This window comes from Rhipicephalus microplus, chromosome 3 (genome assembly GCF_043290135.1).
Source record: "Rhipicephalus microplus isolate Deutch F79 chromosome 3, USDA_Rmic, whole genome shotgun sequence".
Lineage (NCBI taxonomy): Eukaryota > Metazoa > Arthropoda > Arachnida > Ixodida > Ixodidae > Rhipicephalus > Rhipicephalus microplus.
The window spans coordinates 113444616-113469599 of NC_134702.1; the positions used below are offsets into that span (position 1 = coordinate 113444616).

The following is a 24984-nucleotide window of genomic DNA, read 5'->3' on the forward strand; positions in this document are numbered from 1 at the left end:
TACAACATAGATGCTACTAGAGACTGCCACTACAAGACTTTTGAATAAGTTGTCAGAGTCGCCTTGAGACACTTTTCAATGCCATGTTCGCATGATACGTGTGAATTTTCACCTTACAACTTGGAGGATTCCTTTGAAAATTCACCAAAGACAACTCGAAAGTGTAGATAATCTTATCTGGCTATTTTGGAGTGTTCTTTATATTACATGACCACGTCTCTCAACTTCATTATGTAAACCAAGCGCACGAATGGGGAGGTCGACGGGTGCCTGGCGCATTGACAAGATAGTTTCTGTACCTCACGAACTCGCTTTAAACTTATACATCCGATTCTTCGCCTCAACTATGTAGTATACATATAAGCTCATATTTATGATTCACTGGGCGATGTATAAAAAATGAGTCATAAAGCTTGAGACATCCCAAATATTCCCCCTTATGTGCACTTCCTATTTGGTTGGTTTGTGATTTCTCGACAATGTAGCATTCAAGTACTGAAATGACACCTGAAATAGCGTGTTGCAATAGTTGTTGTTATAGCTGGCCATTATACACACCATATCAATTACATCTACGTTATACAAAAGGACGATCACAATAAAGATACTAGCTTACACTAAGAATGGTTTCCCGACAGAAAAACAACGTGTTCGGTTGGTACAGCGAAATGATTTCAGTATTTTCACCTACTTCCAGTGACGTGTGGAGCCGTGTGTTCGCCGAGATCGTAAATGCCAATGAACTGCTTCTGAGTCACGTTGATTGTGTCTTTCTCGATCTGTCGTACTACAGAAAGAAGAGAAGAAGAATTAGTGATGCTCACATAGAGCGCATCAGGGAACTTTTGGTGCGAAAACTATTATATAATTTTTAGCGCGCTGTGGGGAAGGACTCAGAGAATGTAGGCCACCTGGAGTGATTTCCCATGCGCGTAAGTGAAAGTACACGGGTCCCTAGTTTAACGCCTTCATTAAACGCCACTTCCACGGCCAAGTTGCAGCGCGCGGGTTTTCGGTAACCAGCTGCGCATTGTAGTTCGTGCAAAGCAGCCGTGGGGCAAGAGATAAAGTTACTTCAGTGCTTCCAGTTCTGAACAGGTTTTACGTCATATTTCGCAATTTTCAGGGTGACACGCGTTTTTATCTACGCGTGCATCATGCATACATATTATGCATGACATAAAGCACGCGGCTTTTTGGAGGTGTCCGCCGCATATGCTTGCCTAGACAATAGGCTTTGTGGCTAAATTGATGGGTTTGTGCGTGGCAAAATGTCAAGGTGTTCATGAAGTATATAACCAGTAGGGATGTAGAGCTTTTGGTAGTGATTCAGCTATCGATACTTCTAATAGCTGAATCACTACTGTACTATTGGTGGTAAGAATAAGCAATAGATCGTGCTATCAAGAGTTTATTTGAGAAAACTACCAATAGCAAAAAGGAACCACGTGAATGCATTGAAGTTCCCCAGCACATGCTGTATGGTGGAGAATGAGAAGAGGGCTGAATTGGAAGAATGTTGATGCTCTGGTGTTTCTTCGCTACGTTACTGGGCTCAAAGATCTTCGAGATGAAATGTTCATTATTGCGGGAAGCTTTTATATTAGGCCGAACTGCACGACATCAAATATTTAGTAAATTGTATGATTCGAAAAAAAATTATAAGTATTTATTCTAGTTATTTCAAAAGATTTTCTGGTTGCTTTTTAAATCTGATCCTTTAGTATATATATATATATATATATATATATATATATATATATTCAGTTTTACTGAAGAAATAATTTGTGTGGCGAACGATTGCTCATGAATGAAGCAAATTGTGTGTTGCTATTAGTAGGCTCTTGAAAAAGTATTTGCAATACTGACGACCAAAAATGATATTACTAGTTGCACTTAATTGGACAAATCACGCTTGTAATACTACCAATGGCCCGTCTGATTGCCCTTCTCATTTTGTATTGATATCTGCACAATCGATAGTTTTTTAATCAATGAGTGCCTCAAAAATAATGCCAAAGCTAGCGATAATCAGCTTTCAATAGCTTTGCAACATTCATGAGGCATCGTGTCATGATCGCGTGATCTCACATGAATAACGTGAAAAATGTAGTGCATAGCCTGGCATGAATGAAGCGCACAAATGAAAACATTTCATTGCACCTATTATTCGATTGTGGTGTCTCGAGGCACACGACATCCCAAAAGGTGTATTTCATGTCATGAGCAGCATTTACTTGTATACAATCAACAGCCCTTTTCCTGTTTGATATTTTTGTGCTTAGAGTTTGGCTTGAGTTACGTACCTCCAGACAGTCAAAATGTGCATAGCATTCCACTCCAGCAATCTTTATTGCCGCTAATTGCGCAGTAGGCGTCCTTACGCTGATTGCGTAAGGATGCCTACTGACTGAAAACTGTTGTTTAGCAGTGGATATACCTGACTAAATCATGGCTAATGGTGGCTTGTGGATGCTAGATTAGGATAGTGGCTGAGACAAGTGACTAATGCTGCTAAGCGCTCAGTCATTTGGTCTAACTTTGAGGCAGTTTCTGCGAATGCTTGCTTCTGCTAGTATGTTCTGCACTACCGGCTCACGTTTGTCGGCGAATTCAAGCTATTTAATTTGGATGCTTGGGCTTGTTAGTACGACATAGATGATAAAAAAAAAACTGGAGTTTGGTACACGCTATAATTTATCCGCCATGTCATACCAACGTGTGAAAGCGTGCACTTTACTTAGTAATATATCTGGTACAATGGGTCATATGGTTGCTTTAATGTTCAGACATATGCCATCATTACCTTTTGCGCCAATGCTCTTTTTAATTGAATATTCTGCAGGCTCTTCAGAGCCCACGTAAAAGTGGGGACAAGAAAATACACACTGAACACATAAAATCGTACATTCACAAATAACAAGAAAGAAGATACAATTTATGAAGCTCATAATTCAAATTGGACAGACTTTACTAAGTTCAAAAATAATTTGTAATACGTTCATAATATTAAGTTCATAATTGACTGTATTAAGTTTAAAAATGTTTTAATGCACACAGATTTTCCTCTCACGTCCGGCACAAGCAACTTCACACAACGCTGTTGTTTTGGCCCTCGTTTTTTTGCGCTACTTCTTTTGAGGTGTTTCAGTTTAACGCTACAGCATAACATTGCTCATCGGTGGGCAGTATAGCCTATAGTAGGTTGACGTTGTCTGCCATGTATAGTTGACAAACGTTGTCTTTGGGCGTTGTTCAGCACTTCCTAACGTTTATTGCCAGCTCTTTGAACTGCCCATAGTTTGTACATAGTCCGATCTGGTTGATGTTCGCTACAGTGGTGCTTCTACTGACTCTAATCTCAGGAAAATGATTAATCCACAAGTATTGACAATGTACTGCCTTTATAGTGGCTGTTCAACACAAGTTGGTGCAACCGAATGATATATCTTGCGCTTGAATGTGAGTGCTGACACAACGTGTGGCTGTAACTTACAACTCACTCTTCAGAGTGTCCCTGACGTGTCCTGGAAGCTTATGTAGGGTTCCTAACTTCGCAATAAGCAGAATGGAATGTGCTCGCCTTGTACCATTGGCCAAAGACAAACAGGGAGCCAGAACTTGTTATTCGCAGAATCATTTGCGTAATACTTTTTTGCTTAGCCCATGAGACCTGCGAAAATATTTTTCTCCAGATATTTTTGGGACTTCATCGATTACCTCATACTGCAATATTAAACCTACGAGATGTTCAAGCAAATTGTAAGATTCACAAGTAAAACAAAGCTACCTAAATATTTCCAACGGAGAACATTGAAAAATAAACCCAAGTGAAGCCTCCCTCGCAGTTGCGTGCACACTTGTTTCAAATATATGCATTGCCGAAAATGTATAAAACTTGCCAACTCACGTTGTTCCTCGTAGGCGAGTATTTTCGTAGCGTAGCGTAACTGATCTTCATCATGCCTTACTCCATATAAACGGAAAAGCCGGGCGTAGTCGTTCTCATTCGTATATTTTGGTTTACTGCTCCTTCGCAGTAGCCAGGCTTCTTGTTCGCTGCTGTAGCTCATCTGCGAATAAATGCAAAAAGAATGGTCGTGTATCTGTCGTTCTTTGTGGTGTTGAAGAGGGCGCCACTACTAAAGAGAGTCGTGGTGCGAATTACAAGAGACAAATCTCACGATAAAACGAATTTGCATAGTGCGCAGAAAACAACTTTTTTTTTTCACAATTTGGCGGTCAGATAACAGACTCAGGCTCACAAGAGGCACGCAGTTCTCAACAGAGTGGCCTATAAGACCTGAACAGCCACGCCTAAAACATGACATTAAAAAGATCTTGGACTTGATTCGATGCTTTGTATATATATACAACGGAACAAACAATGCAAACACGCTAAAAGGAGCAAAAATATTGTGACCGCTATATCTCTAGTTGATACTCTCCTTATTTTTGCTGTAGATGCGCTGTGATAGTGCGCAGCTGGTAGAGCTGCCACGCCCTCTACTTCATATCATTTTCTTTACGACGTCGACGGCCATGCGATTGATGCATCGTCATTGAAGGCCAGTATGCAAGTCCGGATTTATTGTTACATTAGCCTTACCATTTCACATTAGCAAGCCGACAAAGCTACATCTTGCGAGAGTTTAAAATATGCTGACGCTTTATGTGACACCTCGACGAAAGGTATGTCACGTATGTTGCATGAAGTACCAGCGTTATCGCATTCTGCTTTATTCGGTAATTATTTATTCGCATGTAATGAACCTTTGACACAGCAAGGCTGGACAAAAAATAGCACTAATACACTGTTGATCTTGATTGATTGATTGATATGTGGGGTTTAACGTCCCAAAACCACCATATGATAATGAGAGGCGCCGTAGTGGAGAGCTCCGGAAATTTCGACCACTTGGGGTTCTTTAACGTGCGCCCAAATCTGAGCACACGGGCCTACAACGTTTCCGCCTCCATCGGAAATGCAGCCGCCGCAGCCGGGATTTGATCCCGCGACCTGTGGGTCAGCAGACGAGTACCTTAGCCACAAGACTACTGCGGCGGGGCACTGTTGATCGTTGGCAAAAGCGCCATTTTGGCACTTTCGGCATTCACATTTCCAGAGTATGAGCGTTTTCCCGCGCACTAAAGATACTCGCGAAAGGTAGGAAAAATATATCAGGTAGCATGTCTGATTGATTGCCCTGAGTGCAACGGTTGAATACGTTTCATCTACAAGATATATGTTTCTCTCATCAGGGTTGACGACAGCGATAATAAAACGCAGTGGCAACAATTATTAGATGGATGGTCACATTTACCAGGTGATATCATCGCATAGCCACCACCCTCTGCGGAGCCCTGTAGCATCTAGGCGGCCACTCTCTCCGCCCTACCCCTTTTAGCAAAGTACTGTGCAGGATCGATAATCAGTCATTGATGACCGGCTTCAGAATCGAACGTTTCGGACGTTATCCTAGTAATCACAGGTATTAGCTTAAAGCAAATATCAACCAGACAACTACCGGCCTAATCCCTAACATGCATTTTCTGTAAAATGGTGAAGCGCATAACTGCATCACATATCTACAGACACCTGGAAACTAATAATTTTGTTTTTCATTATTGAACATCAATTTCGTAAACATCCGTCATGTGATACAAAGCTGCTCGTGTTTACCACCGACTTGCACTTTAGCATGAACAAATGTTTACAAAGCGATACCATTTTCTTATACTTTTAAAGTTTTTAACAAGGTGGCCTGTCTTGGTTGTTTTCAAATAAATTTAATTGGTTTGAACACTTCTAGCTTATTATAGTATCAAAAGTTTTTTATCATCTCGACATCAATTTATTGTGAATAAGAATTGTGCTTTTCCCTTTGGTGATGTGACATCCGGAGCCCTCAAGGCAGCGTTCTAGATCTTCACTCTTCTATATTTACAGTACAGGTTGCAAAGTAATACTTCCTCAAGTATAGGACTATTTGCTGTTGAATTTAGAAAATTAACATTTCCTTATGATCACGACATCTTGCAAAGTGACCTAACCTCGGAAAAAATGCGGTGTAAAAAATGGTTCATGGTGTTGTACTCTGGAAAATTTATACTCATTTCTATTTCTTGCAAACTATTGAGCTATGACTTCCCCTACCTTATTAACAACTCTGACTTCAAAACAACTCTGACATAGTGTTAAACCATGTAACACGCTTAGAAACACTTCTTGCAACGGAACCTAGTCTGCTTGAACTGTTACTCATTAATGACAATAAAAAGGAACTGGCTACAGACAGTGTACCTTATATATTCCTAAAAATATATGCAGATCGTTTAGCCAAATACCTATGCTGATAAATGATTATCAACCTGTACTATACCACAAGATTGAAAAACCGCGAAAACTAATGCAGTACGTAAGTCTGGTCACAAAGCTGAAGTCTCCAATTATAGACCCATCTCCCTGACCAGCTCAGTCAGTAAACTTCTTGCACACATAGTGGTTAAAAGCATAACCACATACCTTGGAAAAGAAGCCATCATTTCACCTGATCAACAAGGCTTCCCAAAAGTTGTACTTAGTGTCACCTAGCTTGTTGAGCTAATCCACGACATTTCAGTTAACATCAATGAAGGAAAACAAATGGACCTTTTTTTCGCTAGATTTATCAAAAACTTTCTATCGGGTCTCGCATAGTAAACACATGACGAAAAGTGAATCAACTTTAGGAAACGAACTTATCATGTCTTGGATTCAATATTATCATACCAACCGTTTGCAGTTTGCAGAAATTCACTAACAGTCATCCACTCTTTCACGCGTCCCATCTGGAGTGCCTCGGTTCTTTTCAAACTTTTATCAAATGATTTACATTCTAACGCAGCTGTTAAAATCAGACTGTTCGCTGACGATTGAATACATTATCACAAAATTAACTCTTTCGGGAATCACATATCATTAAACGAAGCACTGCCCTCAGTTTCTAACTGGTGTATAACAGACGCTAAGGGCGCAGCGTTGTCAGTGCATTTTTGAGAGGACGCACCAATTAGCACAGCCCAAGGAGGGTTATGGCGGCGCCCAGGGAGGCGTTCATGAAAAGGTGAATATACTCCTACGTAACGTTGACGTGCGCGCACGCTGGGCGCATTGACCCTACGCTAGCTAATTGATTGATATGTGGGATTTAAATCGCAAAACCACCATAAGATTATGAGAGACGCCGTAGTGGAGGGCTCTGGAAATTTCGACCACCGGGGGTTCTTTAACGTGCACCCAAATCTGAGCACGCGGGCCTACATTTCCGCCTCCTTCGGAAATGCCGCCGCCGCCGCTGGGATTTGAGCCCGCCACCTGCGGGTCAGCAGCCGAGTACCTTAGCCACTAGACCACCGCGGCGGGGCCACCCTACGCAAGCAGAACGCGAGCAGCCTCTAGTCTGTCGCCAGACGAGACCGGCGCGGCCCGGCGGTAACCGGCACGAAATGCGACATGCATTTAGCGCCGACTACGTTACCTAAACTGCACTGCGTCTACTTCTCTTCGTGATGGACGGACGCTGGGCGCTCTAAAACGCGCAAGCGTCAAAGCAAGGCGGCACGCGCCTGCGAGTATATGGCAGACAAAGCGGCGCCTGGCGTGGCATCGCCGTCGTGACGTGACAAAATGAGCGCTGGTGCGGGCGCGCACCGGGTCACTTCAAATTGTATCAGTGCCTTGAGTGTGGCATGTAGTCACGTTCTCACATGACATGCATCTCATAATTATCATGTGTGCACCAGTCACATACCTTCACCATTCATTCCCGTCCCGTAATACCAAACTTGGTATATGTAAGCTAGCGAAACGGCCGCGAGCGCATCATGAGTGTGGCATGTAGTCATTTTGTTACATGACACGCATGTCATGATTTTTATTTGAGTGGCTGTCGCTTGTGTTTTCCACGCAGTCATGTCATACCATACCGGTTTTGCAACATGTCATGAGAACGGAACTACCGCAAGAGCAGCATCACCATGAAATGCTAATCATGACATTCATGGCACATATGCCATGACTTTCATGTCATGACGAGTCACTCATGCTCGTATTACAGTCATGTTATGCCATACCAAGTTTGGTATTGGTACGATTATCAAAACGGCCGGGAGAGCTGAAAGGCGTAGGCGCATAGATAGATAGATAAATATATATATATATATATATATATATATATAGATAGATAGATAGATAGATAGATAGATAGATAGATAGATAGATAGATAGATAGATAGATAGATAGATAGATAGATAGATACGCTCACAGTCGCTGAAGTTCGCTTAAAAATGCGTCGCATTTTTTATAAAACTTCGGACTCACCAACTCACTTTCTGAAAAAAGGGTAGCCTTCTTAGCCATGAATACAGATTCGAACTAACTAGATTAAATTTCATGCATCAACCAAGTAAACATTGATACCACTACATATATTTCGGTAACCTCATGTAGGCCTACACGTTACACACGCTCCGTGACACCAACTGAATATACACACAATTCTAACTGCTTTAAATATTCTTCCTTCCCGAGAGCCGTGAGAGACTGGAATGAACTAGATCCATCAACTGCTAACACTCACTAACTAGACAGGTTCACTATGACAATAAAGTAAGCTTAACTAACTCAGAACGGTAAATTTATGATATTATCTGATTTATTTGTGAACACCTCTATTTGTATGTACGGTCTTCTCTTCTGTCACTTTTTCTGGAGGAATTATGTTTATATTGTATAAGCTGTAGTTGTCTTATGTTGAAATTTATGTATTTTTAGCGCATCGTTGTCCAACCTAATGTACTTTTTCACTTCTGATTACAATAAAACATGAAGTAGGGTTCAGTCATTCAAGTATCTAGGGACAAACCTAACGGACAATCTTTCATGCAGACTTCACAGTACTGCTATTTGTGCTGAAGCATCGCAAACGTTTGAGTACACTTACTGCAATCTGCATTAATTGTCACCTAACAATCGCAAGGTAGAGTACCTGACGTTCACCTGCCTGCATGCAGAATTCGCTTCATCTATTTGGCTTTCACATCAAATCTATTCATTGCTAACTTAGAGCTTCTCTCGTTTTATTACTGAGATAACGAGCGCCAGTCCTGTGTTACAAAAATTTGCTGCACCCGTTACTGCACCCTTGTCAGAAATGCCGCTGCTTTTTCTTTTTGTGTCTGCTTTACTCATATATCCACAACACCAGGTGCCTTTCACTCATTTCGAAAACTCCCATTGCGCATCTCCGCGCACCTTCATAGTCCAGACAGATTCAAGCGCATCATTAGTAAGACAAGGGCGATTATTATTATTTGAGGCCACATGCCTTCAAACTTTTGAACGATCTCTCTGGCGATACCACTTTGATCACAAATCGCAAACCTCGCTCGGCCACCCACTCAAAGATTTCGTCCTTATATAGTCATTTCTATTTCTATTCAATAGAAGTGTTACCTCGTACATTGTGTGAATACTGTGTAACGATCCATATATTGCTTGGTAGTATTGTAATTGTTGCAAAAATACTCGGCTGCGGCGGCTGCATTTCCGATGGAGGCGGAAATGTTGATGGCCGTGTGCTCTTATTTGGGTGCACGTTAAAAAACTCCAGGTGGTCAAAATTTATGGAGCTATCCACTACGGCATCTCTCATAATTATATGGTGGTTTTAGGACGTCAAAAGATACATATCAATCAATTGTTGCAAAAATGTCCTGTGTTTTTAATCACCAACTGGCAATGTTTATTGAGTCCACATTTCTTGTCGCTTCACGCATGATTTTTCTTTATTTATTTATGTTCTTATACGTGAATGTTACTCTTCTTTTCCTGGCTCTTTATAACATCGCCGTATTGTAATTCATGTTTGGGAATGTTTAGCTTATATTGGATATTGTTTTGTATTTTATAACATGTCACATCTAACCATTTATTGGCCTCCTTACTTATTGCTCCGATAAGAAGCCTGTAAGGTATTTTGAATAAATGAATAAATAAAAACTATGGACTCTCTGCCAGAAGGAAACCCTGATAGGATGCGAATTAGCAGCGGTGCGCTTGGGGTTGACCCGGTCGAAACGGGCGCCGATGTGCGTGTTTGAGAAACTGCTTGAAGCGAAGCTCGGTATTGCGTTTACACGAGTAAACGTTTTTTCAAAATGCAAGGGCATGAGAGCCAGATTAAGTTTGTCGTGTAAGTTTAATCGCAGCTAAACGAGCCGAAAGAGTGTTTCCACTTGATGTGTGGTCAAGGATTGCAGGCAGTGGAGAGGGTGAAGCGAAAGAGAAGTATGTTGTGACTGGTTGGAGGAACTGGCCGCTGCGGGCACTGCAACGATCGTGCTGCTGGTGAGGGAGACAGTGACGTCAGCACGCACCTGCTAGAGAGACGTGAGAAGGGAGCGTGACATCAACGCGCAGCTGTCGCGTCATCTATTTGGCACCACTCCAACACTTGCGGCGGGGGCAACGCTATGCGGTGCGTTCTTACGAACGCACGTACCTTCGGTATCACACACGTGATTCAGAGCTGCTCTGAATCTAATAAATTGTTTCTTCATATACTTTACAATACATTTGGCATCACCCATGCAACTTACATAAATGCACCGTTTTACTTTTCTGAATGTAACGACCATGAACTTGAAATTTATGCATACCGGTCCAGGAGAAATATGTTCACACCTCAATTTTTTTCTAAGTGTAGCCGAATGAAACAAGCTCTCTCAACAACAAGCATTTTGTCAAAATAAAGGAAAATGAATTGTTACGTTGAAACTTTTTAATTGGTGTACCACCCAAGGAAGATGAGGTTTGATTATTGAATAAAAATGCAGAAATAGCCAGAAGTCTAATGATTTTTTCTCTAAAGATGAAATCATTATTTGTCATTTTGTAGAGACTCGTTTAAATTTACCGCCTTTTGACATGTTGATTAAGGCAGTCATTCAAAATTATGGTTGCCTAAAATAAATTAGCAAATTTTATGTGCCTGTACTGCTAGGACATTAACGCTTTTGGAGATAGCACACCTGAACAACAATCTTTTCTTCAATATACTTCAGTATTTCTGATGCAAAGCATTGCTTTCTGAACTATTTCGCGATGCTTTCGAATTTCTCGCGGAGAAACCTGGAACGAGTGTCTCCCATAGGAGATATTGTTCCCTGTATCCACTTTGCTATAGGGATACCTGGCTGTACGGACATACCCGGGGATCTCAAGATACCTGTTTAGAGATACCTTGTTGGCAACTGAAATGTCACTGTAAAGAAGAAGACAAGATTCTTTGCATCAAATTTTAAAATTTTTGAACTGTTTCTCCAAAAACGGTGCACGTGGTCTTATAATTACAAAGTGTGCCCAACTTCCTTGTTAACTGACCAATAAGTGAGGCTGTTCCTGTTTTAAAACAATATCCTGTAGATACTAAAACGTACATAAACCATTATCATTACAGAACCATTAGAGAAAGCACTCCACGTAGATTGGCCACGAACTAAATTCAACGATTTCATAACCTCCAGCCACGCTGTTCAACAGTTCACTGCAACAAAGCCGAAGCTCCCACACCGCGTTCAATCATTTCGCTATACACCTGTATCACTACTGTTGCAACGCGAATAAATGAACGCACGCTACGAACCAGATCCTGTTCATATTAGAGCTTGAGAACCGTCATGGACGTTAATCGTTTAGGTGACCTCTTTATCTGAGCTCATTGAAAGCGAAAAATCAGTGCAGTACCTCAATAACTCTCTTCCCGTGGTCAAATCGTGTGTCTTGGGGATCAAAGGAAATGATGACACCCACTCCGAAGTCAAGAGAGCCACGCACCATGATCTCAACCGGATCGACACTTTGAAGAATTTTCATGTTCAAAAAGTCGAGGTTCATCGTGTTCATCCATCTCACCAGCTCCATGGTCTGTAATGAAGGTGCGTTAAAATTGTGTGAAATACAACACACTATCGCAATTTTAAATATGGCACTACGTTACAGTGCTTTACAATATTCAATACAATTCAATGAGTAGTGGAAAAAGGTAACGTACCTTCGCACTAGTGGTAAACAAACGTGCCGCGTGGACTTATCGTGGTGTGTGGTGCCGAGAGTAAATCATGTCAAGCTGACGCTATGTGGTGAGTGATTCTAACACGTCATTGCTTTCGCGCGGAATTTCTCTTTTTTCGCCGCTCTCTAGAATAATAAATCATTCGCCCCTTACAATTTCATTCACTGTTTCCAGTTATTAGGATCACCGTAGATGTAATTACTAGTGCGTATATACAAAATCATCAGTTGATAGAAATGTCAAAGTAGGATTGAAACCACTTGATATCAACAAATGTCGGAAATTGTGAAGACTTCGCAGCCAACAATGCCGAAATAAATTGAACAGGGAAGAAGTTAGGAAAAAATAAAGGCGTGAGAGGGAAGCTCATCGAAGGCACCAAGCCGCACCAAGCACGGAAAGGCAGAGGCTTGAATGCGCGCGTCTTTTTGTTTCTTTTTAAATCTAAATAAGCTAAGACAACAATCAAAGCATATCTACGGAGTGAATGATGATGAGTGGGGTAAAGCACTGGAGAATTTCATCGCTAAACTGTGAACCATCCGTGAATTTGCATTTGTTCAGCGGTGGTGGTGGCGGGCGGACGCTCGGGAGACTGATTTCTTCTATCTTGCAGGAAACTACACGGACCTCCCACGCTTCGTGCAGACCCCGAGCTGTCCCAAAAGGAACAGGCCAACCTGGAAACATCGTTTTTTCATCTCTGAGGAGAGGCAACTCAGGGTTTCCGAGTTCTTCGGATTTGACAGCTCTGGAACTTTGACAGTGCTGACATTACGTGGGCCTCGCAATCTTCGTGACGTCATCGAGCTGTGTAAAAGAACGAAGCGCATCAGATACCATCGCATTTGTTCAGCGGTGGTGGTGGCGGGCGGACGCTCGGGAGACTGATTTCTTCTATCTTGCAGGAAACTACACGGACCTCCCACGCTTCGTGCAGACCCCGAGCTGTCCCAAAAGGAACAGGCCAACCTGGAAACATCGTTTTTTCATCTCTGAGGAGAGGCAACTCAGGGTTTCCGAGTTCTTCGGATTTGACAGCTCTGGAACTTTGACAGTGCTGACATTACGTGGGCCTCGCAATCTTCGTGACGTCATCGAGCTGTGTAAAAGAACGAAGCGCATCAGATACCATCGCATTTGTTCAGCGGTGGTGGTGGTGGGCGGACGCTCGGGAGACTGATTTCTTCTATCTTGCAGGTTAGTTACAAAGCCTTAACATTTCTTCTCTGTTGTGCCGCCTACCACCACCACAAAATCGCTTCTTCGTTTTGTCGTCGTTTTGCTTTGCTTGTGGGAGCTGCGTGATTTGAAGTGTTGTACATTTCGGGTGTGTACTGAGAATGGCAGCTTCTGCCTTGTGTTTAGTGTGCAAAGAGGCACTTCCCGATCCCGGTAGTTGCCCAATGTGCTCCGAATGTAGCTACGGTTATCACATTGGACCATGCTCAGGAGTAACAAAGTCTGCTTTTAAGACAGGCGACGAGGCAGTAAAAAAAGCATGGAAATGTCAAGCATGTGTTATTCTGGCTGCACGTGCGAACGCCGGCAGCGGGAAGTTGCAGCTGCAGCAGACATCTGACACTGGAAAAATACTGGCTGAAATAAATCGCAAGTTGTCGGAGATACCCACCATTAAAAGCAGAATAGATCAACTAATGCAACTGAAGGACACAGTCCAAAATATGGAACAATCTGTTAAACACTTGTCAGAGCAGTATGACGATGTACTCATCGAGATGAGGAAGCAATCATGTGAAATAGCTGCTCTAAAGAAAAGAGTTGAAAAGGCTGAAGCAGCCAATGACCCTCTGGAAATTCAGAAGCTGCGACAGCATCTCAACTACTTAGAGCAATATAGCCGCCGTCAAAATTTGGAAATTCATGGTATCCCCCATAGCCAAGGCGAACAGTTGCTCGGTAAACTGAATAACCTGGCGAAACAGTTAAACCTTGCCGAGCTTACGCCAGCTAATATTGACGGCTTGCACAGGCTTCCGCCCAAGCCAGGTAAAGAACCAGCGGTGCTCGTTCGCTTTGTATCGTGCGCTACACGGAATGAATGGATGGCAAAGAAAGGCTATTTGAAGTCTTCAAAATCGGATGTCTATTTCTTGGATAATCTGACGGCAGAAAACAGGAAGCTTTTGTGGCTAATGAGGGCTAGGGCGCAAGAAAAGCACTATCAGTTTGTTTGGCAGAAAGAAGGAAAGATGTTTGTGCGTAAGGCACAGGGCGAGCGAGCGATCCGCATTGAATGTCAAACCGACTTAGATAAGATACAATAAGCTACTGATCAGTTTGTGACGTGTCTTTCTGTGTTCGCGTACTTTTTTTTTTCTTTTTTTCTATGATGAAAGAATCATCTAGCATAAGCTATTATAACAGCTCTATTTTCAATTCTACCTTGCGGAGTCATTCTTTAAAGCCGAGTGATCATTTGTCTATTTTTCATGTAAATAGCAGAAGCTTGAGTGGTAAGGTCATGGAAGTAGAAACAGCTCTGGAAGCACTAGACCATAAATTTGACATTCTGGCATTTACAGAGACGTGGTTTTCGTCGGTTTCTGATGTCAATTTTCTTGATGGATACAAGTGTGAAAGTGTCTACAGGAAAGGTCGTCGAGGAGGCGGTTGTTCACTTTATATCAGAAATAACCTGAACTACTTTGTTCTCGCTGAATTTTCAGCCGTTAACGATGATTATGAGTCAATTGCTGTCAAATGTTGTAGTACCGTGATTGCGGCTATCTATCGCCCCCCTTCTGGTGATTTTCATGAATTTAGTTTGTCTGTTAGCAAGATTCTTGAGTACGCTACCATGACAGGTCTGTCGGTTGTTCTGATTGGTGATTTTAATATAAATTTATTATTATCCAATTCTCAAACACAACGTTTTAATGATGTCATAGAGTCATTTCATTGTTCTAACACTATAAACCGGGCTACTAGAATAACACCAGATACAGAAAGCTTAATTGACTTGTGCATAACAAATCATGATAGCGCTGATGTATTTTCAGGAATTCTCACTTTCGATATTAGTGATCATCTGCCAATCTTTGTTTTCGTTCCGCGCCCCAAAAGTAAAAACTGTCATGCACGCAGTGCTCCATTTTTTAGAAGAAATTTTAATAATGGGGCACTGAGTGCATTTGGGTCATTGGTCGAAAATATTGATTGGACAGATGTATACAACGAGAAAGATCCGAATTTATCCTACAATTTATTTTTGCAGAAAGTTAAGCACTCGTATGACTCTGCTTTTCCACTACATTCAGTTAAAGGTAATCGAAAATCTAGAAAACCATGGGTTACTCGTGAGTTATACCATAGAATTAGAATGAGGGACAGATTATTTGACACTTTCATTCGTGTAAAAGACGAAACAATTCTCCGGGAATATAAAAAGCTCAGGAACAAGCTCAATTCGGATCTTCGGAAAGCTCGCACTCAATATTACCAAGATGTGTTTGCGTCGATATCAGGTGACCCCAAAAAAATATGGGCTACAATTCGTAAACTCAAAGGCAGCTCAAATATTATGATCCCTAGCACACTTATGTTTGATGATGTGGAATATACCAGTACTCCACTGGTGAACAAATTTAATGATCACTTTTTGCATGCTGGTATTGCAAATAATCCTGGTACTAACAATCTTACAAATGATCTATGTGGATATATATCATCTCACAGTACCAACTCCATATTTCTGTCTCCGTGCACTGCAGATGAAATTTGTAAATTAATCAAATCTTTGAAAACAGATAGCGCAGCCGGATATGATGAAATCAAAGCGAGACCAATTATTCATGTTGCTGATATACTATGTGCCCCGCTTTGTCATATATGTAATAGCGCGCTATCTACCGGGATCTTTCCTGCTAGTATGAAAATAGCCAAAGTTGTAGTCTTGCATAAAGGTGGATCCTTGAATGATCTGAATAACTACAGGCCCATATCTGTGCTACCTCTTTTTTCTAAAGTATTAGAATTAGTTGTAAAGTTTAGGTTAACCCAATTCTTGGATGAAAAGCGGGCACTTGTTGACAATCAATTTGGCTTTCGCAAGAATAAATCAACCGAGGAGGCACTGCTGAGTGTTAAAGAAGAAATAATTGAAAATTTTGAAAACAGGTTATTTACTGTTGGAGTTTTTCTTGACTTCAGGAAAGCTTTCGACTCTATAAAGCATCACATTTTGTTTCAAAAACTTCCCGAATATGGAATTAGAGGCGTTACCTTAGAACTGATAAAGAGTTATTTTTCAGATAGATTTCAATTTGTAAGTCTTAATAACATAAGCTCAGAGATGAAGCAAATAATGTGCGGCGTACCTCAGGGGTCCATTTTGGGTCCTCTATTTTTTATAATTTATATCAACGACATTGTGAATATACCACTTACGCCTAAAATGGTTCTCTACGCCGATGATACCAGTTTATTTTTCTCTGGTCATAATTTAGCTGACTTGGCAATAGTAACAAACAATTGGTTGCACCAGCTGCTGATTTGGTTGTCCCTCAACCAGCTCCAGTTAAATGTTACTAAAACGAAATTCATTGTTTTTAAACCTAAGAATAAACCCGATGTCACTGACATTTCTCTTCGTTTTGATGCTTGCGCTATTGAACGGGTATCTGTATTTAAGTTTCTGGGAGTATTGTTCGAAGAACATTTGAGCTGGACTCATCACGTAAACAAATTACATACTAGCATTTCCAGGTCCAATCGAGTGTTTTACAATATCCGGCATCTGGTTCCGACTTGGCTAAAACGTCAGCTGTACTATACACTCATACATTCTCAACTATACTACTGCCTCTTAGTCTGGGGTACTACAAGCAAAACAAACTTAATCAGGCTGACACTCCTCCAAAAACAAGCTGTTCGACACATAGAAAACCTTGCTTATCTTGACCATACAGCACCGTTTTTTTTAAAAAATGAGATATTAAAAGTGGATCAGCTATACTCCCTCAAACTTGCTACATACATACACAGTAAAATGCGTCAAAATGAATCTATGTTTACACACATGTACTTGACTAACCGCAATCCATATATTTTGCGACACAGCCACCTCGAAGTTCCGTTTTGCAGAACAAAATATGGTACTAAACAGCTAAAATACATGATCCCTAGTTTCCTAAACCAGCATCCACAATTACTTAGCAATGTGTATGAAGGTTCATCAAAATCCCTGTTTAAGCGTGTTGTTAAATTATATTTGCTGTCTCGCGTGCCCTTCATAGTATGAGTAGACCTCTAACAACATGTGGCTTAAGACCTGTTATATTAAAGAACTCAATTCTACTATTCCTATATGTATGTCGTCGTCCCTTGCAAGTAGCGCTATGTCATGTTTTTTTTTTTTTTTTCCGTGCTGAGCTTTCGCTTTCTAATGTATAATTTCTTACTGATAGCCACAACCCTGTTGGACAGTGCTTGGGTGGTAGGGCCATTGTCAGGCAGTTAATTCTGCCTTTAGCCATACCATCCCTCGACATGTATTATGTTGAAAATAAACAATTCAATTCAATTCAATTCAATCTTGCTCACTATGTCTTCAAAGATGTGAAAACACTCTATATATTTATACAAGAAATATTACTATTGGTAGGTGGTAGCTACACGTTCATCCCATTCCCCCTTCATTATAACGGCTTTATGGTAGGTGAAGTGATGGATCGGTGATGGGGCGTAGCGGGGTGTTTGCGAGGACGAAGTAGTGGGCAGTTTGCAAAGGTGAAACTATAGGTGGTCATGTAAAAACAAGGGATGCACACAGTGTAAAAATCTATGGTTCTTTAACGTGCACCTGGATACAAGTACACGACCATCTTGCATTTCATATTAGCCACTTCTTAACAGTGTTGGCTTTATGGTCGCTGAAGTGGTGGATCGGTGATGGGGTGTAGTGGGATGTTTGCAAGGTGGCTACATACATCAACGGAGAAAGGACAGAGCCACACCCCAGGGAGCTTTGCCCCTTAAAGACAGGCAAGCAAAGAGCCATGTGAAGTTGAGAGCTGATAGTCTATCAGGTGGTATTCTACAGTGCTATGAAAGTGCAAAACAATCTCCTACTTAGAGATAGCGCTGCAACCTAGCATGGAATGACGAAATTTGGTGCGACTGCACATGCTGGACCATTCCCAATTGTATATTTACTTAAAACGCGCAATGAAAGAATAGTTAAAAAAGAAGAAAGTAAAATGAAAGAAATGGTGTGTGGTGGAGCCTCGCTGGCGACCACCTGCTCGTAATGCAAGTCCTCACCAGAGCAGCATTGACCATCTTGGTGGAGTACTTGACCAATACGTCCCTTAGGAAAGTAACAATTAACCCTGCACCCTGAGTACCCAGAGGCTGCTAAGCAACTGTCCAAGGTGGCGCTCAGACCTGCGACACATTGAAATGTGCAAGAATCTCTAGGTCTGGAAAGGCTGCCATGGTAATCTGAACTTGGCTACGGCCAACGCTCGAACGCTATCTAGTAAGGCTAGTCTAGCTGTGCTATTCGAGCAATTAGAGGGTTTTTAATGGGATCTAATAAGGCTCAGTTAAGTTAGGACGATAAACGAGGCTCATACAGGGCTGAAGAATGAACATGTCCTGTATTACCGAGGATTAGTTGACAGAGAACTGGGAGCGTGGTTTCTTGTAGGAAAAAGTATATCTATCAACATGGAAGAATACTGTAGCAAGAGTGAGAGGGTGGCAAGTATCTTATTCAGTTTGAAGAAAAGGCACGAAATGAAGGTGGTACAGGCCTAAGCGCCTACATCAAGCCATAATGATCATTTTGTTGAATGCTTCTATGAAGACGTGGAGTAAGATATTGATAAAGTAAAGACACAGTATATTTTTCTAAGGCGCAGCTTCAATTCCAAAGTATACAAGAAACAGGCCGGAGACTATGCAGTAGGGGAATATGGCATCGACTCTAGCAAGGCCCCAGAGAAGTTATTGGTAGAGTTCGGAGAACGTAGTAATTGACAAATCTTGAATACCATCTTCAGAAAACGGGTAGCGAAACTAAAAATGATATAGTCTTGATTCTGTGTGCACACCCAGACATTGTACACGATGTGTACAGACATTGTACACGAGTTGGAAAAATCTGATGCAGTGTTCGTAGAATGGTAACAACTCGTATTCACATAAAAAAGCAAAGGCAGAAACTGATACGCAGGAAGGGAATAATGAGGTAGCGGTGAGGAGGGAAGTACTAAAATTCAGACTTTAGCACCAGAACAAATTTGAGGCTCTAAACGAGGTACCAGAAGTTAGTTTTGACACACTAAACAATTATCTTACTAGTATCTTCAAAGTTTGTGCAATCGAAGTCGGAGGTACAGTCACTAGACATGTTAATGGCAAATAATCTGAGGAGACAGAGATCTCTTCAAGAGAAGATAAACCATTAAGAGAAGAGAAAATGTATGTATGTATGCATGTATGTATGTATGTATGTATGTATGTATGTATGTATGTATGTATGTATGTATGTATGTATGTATGTATTCACGTAGCCACTTGTGGCACATACCCGCTCAAGAGTGGGTATGTGCCACAAGGGTTGCACAGATAGACTAGCAGACGGACGGTGGATGGATGGACGTGCTCACGTACGAATGAATGGACGCACGAATGAACGGAGAGACGGATAGACGGACTCACGGACGGGTGCATGGACAGACACAGGGACACATGGACGGACGCATCGATTGACGCACGGATGGTCGCACGGACGGACGGAAGCAAGAACGAACGAATGGACAGAAGCACGGACGGGCTGACGGATGCTTCGCCCCACTCATCATCATTCACTCCGTGGATATGCTGTGATGTTTGTACCGTCCCCATTTTCGGGTGTCTTTTCAATCTCGAGATTTCCGCATGGTAATGAAATATTCTTTAACTACGCCTAGCCTGGTTTCAGAACCTGTCTTCAGTAAAGGAGAGGCACGAGGCGCGTGCCGTACATGTAAGCGTGGTGACGGTCCGCGAAGAGAGGAGTCACCTGAGTTCACGCGCAGCAGCCACGAGAAAGAAGTGATTGATCGGAGAAAAGCTTGTAGCACGTGACCTGAGCCGGGAGGAAAAGTACCAGAAGATGAGCACATACACTGCCTTGGGACGCCTAGCTACGAAGACATGGGAAACGAGAGTCGCTACCGCGACGGGAGCAGGATGACCCATATAAAACTTCTAGGCGCGTAAAACTTCAGACAACTAACATAAGAGACAAGGACGAGCGCAGGATGACCACCGGGTTTTGAGGATGTCAGCGTGAGAGGCCCTGAAAGTGGCCGTAGACCTCGGAGGTTCCGAGTGGGGCTGCCCGGACTTGCCACACCCTTTCGCAGCACTTCCCGGTCGACGTGCATCTCTTCAACTTAGCGGCAGTACGGCACAGCCCACACCTATGAGCAGAGCGAACTTGCAATCAAAAGAGTCCATCACGACGCTAAGACTATTTCAGTGAGGCCGAAGAAGACTACGACGTCCTCGCCGCCGGCGAGAACGACGAGAGGCTCGTTGGGCCGGACCGACCAATGGCGACAGTGGGAGGTTCAAGAGAAAGTCAACGACGTACGTGATAAACCTCGTCATGGCATCGGAGAGAAGTGACGTGAACCGTAAGATCGTTCGATGATTGAAACGCCATATTAAATTCGGAGCAGTGCTAGCGCTAAGAACGGATTTACACTGGTTTGCAGACTGTTTTGCTTGTACTGTTGTTAAGCAAGTCTTTTGTCCGCGAGTGTTGGTTTTCTTCTCGCTTTCGATTTTACGCCTTTTAATTTTGCGTTATAAAGTGTTTGTTGATTGTGCCACGCCCACCTCCTGACTCGCTTAATTCCATCAGATAGAAGCGCTCCCGAGATAGGTTTGTGTCAGTGTCGTGTGTTAGGTTCGTCACATAGCAAGGCGTGTGACGCGAGGAAAATGGGGACAGTGAGGAAAACAAACGGGAGTTATATTGGATGAACAAAAAAAACTATTGCGCGTACAGTACTGTAAGTCGTACACGCGCGTGGTTCACACACAAAAGAAAAGAGTAACCAGTCTCACAGTCTGTGCCGTAGCCCGATGCCTTGGAGTGGGACCCGTTGCGTGCTCGGATGCAGTCGTCGCTTGGGTGCCAGGTCAGCATACCACTGTCTATATCACCAGGTCTAGGTGTAGCCGCACACTGTCAGCGACGTCGGCTCGGTAGACGTGGTCAGCAGCTCCGGTCTTTCGAGGGCGCTCGCCGTACCGGAGATGTCCACAGGACCACTCACCGAGAACTCGTGCTGGCCACGCCGACACGCCGTGCCCCGAGGACGTCAATGGCTCGAGGACAGGAACCCGGCCTTTCGAACCTCGCGCGTAGTTGCGGGTTCGCCCTAGGCTCCCTTGCGTCGTCTTGCCGGCGTCCGAACGGCTTCGTTCTCCGCGAGCGTCTCCTCTTCTTTTTTCAATGGGCGCGCTGCAATGCCTCTTCATTCTTCTTATCTTCTAGGTGATGTGGCGCTGTCGTCTGCTGATGCTCGCGTTTTTTTAAGCTACTACATCACATCACCCCCCACTTAAGAAAGTTTTTCCGGTAGAAGAACTTGAGGGCACTGGGGACACGTTGGTTCGCTGTCGGAAACACACACGTAAGCACCACTGCACATTATAGCAGTTCCGCGCCCCGCATACTCGGCACATTCGGTCACAAAAGTACACACCAGAAAAAAAAGACACAAGTGACAGAACTAAAGCGTCATGATACTTGTATTGCGCTGTCAGGTTTACATCTAAAGCTTTTAATACCACTCAGCATCGATTCTTTATGCAGACGTTGCTCACAGAGTTGGCAAACGGACCACGTAATCTAAGCACTTCCATAAAGATGAGGCTCCACCGTAACGCGCAGCTGTTCACATGCTTGGCTGACGTGATGTACACAAGCGGTTTGTGGCCCTATGTAGAATGAATGTGGGTCCGAATAAGAAGATATGAAGTTTCCGGACCGACCACGTAAAAGACAGAGCCGCTCGCTTCACTGTAGAGTAAGCAGCTTCGCATGGTTGCAGTATACGGCTTGCGCATGAGACTGGGAGCAGTATTCCTTTCGTTGGAATGGAACGCATGGTAGCTCGTCGCTTTCGGTGTCATCCGCCCGGCAAACTGCTGATGCTTCATGCGGTGGTGCAACCGGCCATTCCTCATACTTCTTCAGTAGGTTTATATGGAATAGCGTGGTTCTGGTACCGAGGTCAATTAAATAGTCGACATCGTTTCTCTTCTCAAGGACATTAAAGGGTCCCTTCCACGTCAGAACCAATTTGTTGGTATCCGATGGAAGCAGAAGCAGAACCTTGTCTCCAGGGGATAATTGACGTGGTCTGGTCTTTCGGTCACAATGCTTCTTCTGTATCATTTTCACTTTCTGTAGCTCCTCTTTGGCTAATCGGCAGGTGTCTTCAAGACGATTCCGCAGTTCGACTAAGTACCGATAGGATGTTTTAACATCATCATCAAGATGATCAGCGGCCCATAATTCTTTCAATATCGCCAGGGGACCTCTGACGTAACGGCCGTAGAGCAAGTCGAACGGGGAGAAGCCTAAGCTCGACTGGGGAACTTCGCGATAAGCGAAGAGTAAGGGCGCCAGGTACCGGTCCCATTTCTTCGGACACTCCTGACACATTCTTCTTATCATTTGTTTCAGGGTACCGTTGAACCTCTCTACAAGGCCATTAGCCATGGGATGATGTGGGGTTGTTGGCAATTGTTTGAAGGAGAGAAGTCGGCTTAGCTCCTTCATTAGGCGTGACGAAAATGACGTGCCTCTGTCACTGATTATCTCCCGTGGGACACCTACACGAGAAAACATCTCCAGAAGTGCCTCAGCGACTTTCTCCGTCTCAATGCTCGGCAGTGCTACAGCATCGGGATAACGCGTTGCCATGTCCACCATTGTCAGTACGTACTTGTTTCCGCCCTCTGACATCGGTGATAATGGACCCACAATATCAATGGCTACTCTCTTGAAAGGGGTGTCAATTATAGGAGTGTTGCCGAGAGGTACACGACCCACCAAATGCTTGGGAATAGTTCTTTGACATATATCACACGATTTAACAAATCGTGTGATGTCTGACTGAACCCCTGGCCAGTAGAACTCTTCGAGTACCCGGTCGGTAGTTCGTTTAATTCCCTGATGGCCCGAAAGGATGCCTTCGTGGGCCATTTTCATAACAAATTGTCGGAGGCACCTTGGTACCACAAGCTGATTCACCTACCTCTTAGAGTGCAGGGTGTACTTGCGATAGAGGATACCATTCTTCGTGAAGAACAATATTTTAGCAAACCTGGTCTTGACCTCTTTGTTGACGGCTTCGAAGCATTTCCGCAGGCTGCTGTCTTCCTCCTGTTTGGTTTTAAAGTCCTGTGGGCTGATGTCTAAGGGGTTTATAACTGGAGCCGGAAGTAGATGTGGATTTCCTGCCTTTCGGTTTACTGCAGCAACTTTTGTCTTGCAACGTGTTTTCTTTGCAGCCGATGTTGAAGTCTTTGCATACAAGGGTCCGTGTGCAGAACCGAATTTTTTTGCGCCAGAGTACTCTTCTGCAGTGTTCTGGGTGTAAGGACGGTTCTTCCAATCGTTATCAGGATTGTGAGCATCTCGAACGCCTTCCACATTTCCCAAGACAACATCATATAAAGGAGTATCCATACAAAGGGCTCGAGTTTTGCCAGTGAAGAACGGTGAAAAAATTTCCACGTGTGCTTCAGGCAGCTTCATCAACCGTCCGTCCAGGAGGTAAATCGAGGAAATCTTTCCAGTCAGCTTGCTATCCGCCACAAGAGACCTTTTGACAATGATTGAATCGCATCCGGTATCTCTCAGTACTGTTGCGGGATATCCTTCGAGTACACCTTCGCCCGTGGGCATCGATTTTTCCTTCAGCTTGGCTGGGCGCGTTTCTGCGCACTCCAGACTATAAGGAACACAAAGGGAAGCCTGCGACTCTGAATTAATTATCTTGGCTCCATCTCTTTGTTGAAAAGAGCATGAGGCCTTCTCAACGCTGTTGGCCCTTTTGGAGCAGTCAGCTGTTTTATGCCCAGTGCGGCGGCCTTTTCCACAAAAGGGTGGCTTTGTACCTGGGCCCCTTGTGTTGGTCCAGCAATCAGCTGCTCTGTGACCCTTTTTGTTGCAAAGGAAACACTGCGGTCTCTCTTTGTCATCTTGCCGCTCAGACGTTGGAGTTTGACCTGGAGGCTTGCTCAGGATATCGCCTTTACATTTGCCAAGGTTAATCAACCCCTGGGCCTCCAAGTAGTGGTCTGTAGCCTCCGCAAGTTTTTCAAGGCTTTCACAGTTTCTTTCCTTAAGAAACACAGCGAGTTTCTCATGGCATTGCGCGAGAAACTGCTCCGAGACAATTTTGTCTCGCAGAGCATCGTAGGTCCGGTCTGTCTTGGCCATTTCTTGCCAATGGTCAAAATAACCTAATAGACGCCCGGCAAACTGCGTGCCCGTTTCAGAATTATCTGGTTTTGCTGATCGAAATTTTGTCCGATAGCCTTCTTCTGTGAATCTAAAGCGTTGTAGTAGCGTTTTCTTCAACGTTACGTAGTCCATGGCATGTTCTGGTGCCATCCTACCAACTACACTCAAGGCCTCTCCGGTCAAGCAAAGGCTTAGTGATATGGCCCATTTTTCTTGCGGCCAGTCTTGACTAGTAGCGACGCGCTCAAATCGCTGTATATATGCGTCCAGCTCATCGCGTTTCTCGTTAAAGGCTGGGATGAGTTTATGTGGACTTCGGTAGCTCTGCGTGGTGCCTACGGGCGCACCCTCGGTAAGCTGCC

General features: G+C 43.3%; 1 protein-coding gene across 1 annotated transcript in view; it reads right to left on the bottom strand.

Moving 5' to 3' along the window:
- LOC119159960 (neprilysin-2) overlaps positions 1-24984 on the bottom strand; it is a 96705-nt gene that overhangs the window by 58645 nt on the left and 13076 nt on the right. Inside the window, exons 4-6 of the mRNA XM_037412745.2 lie at positions 11790-11969; positions 3911-4073; positions 692-787 (exon numbers count right to left, since the gene is read on the bottom strand). Of these exons, the coding sequence (XP_037268642.2) occupies positions 692-787; positions 3911-4073; positions 11790-11969 (439 nt within the window). The remainder of the gene's footprint in view (positions 1-691; positions 788-3910; positions 4074-11789; positions 11970-24984) is intronic.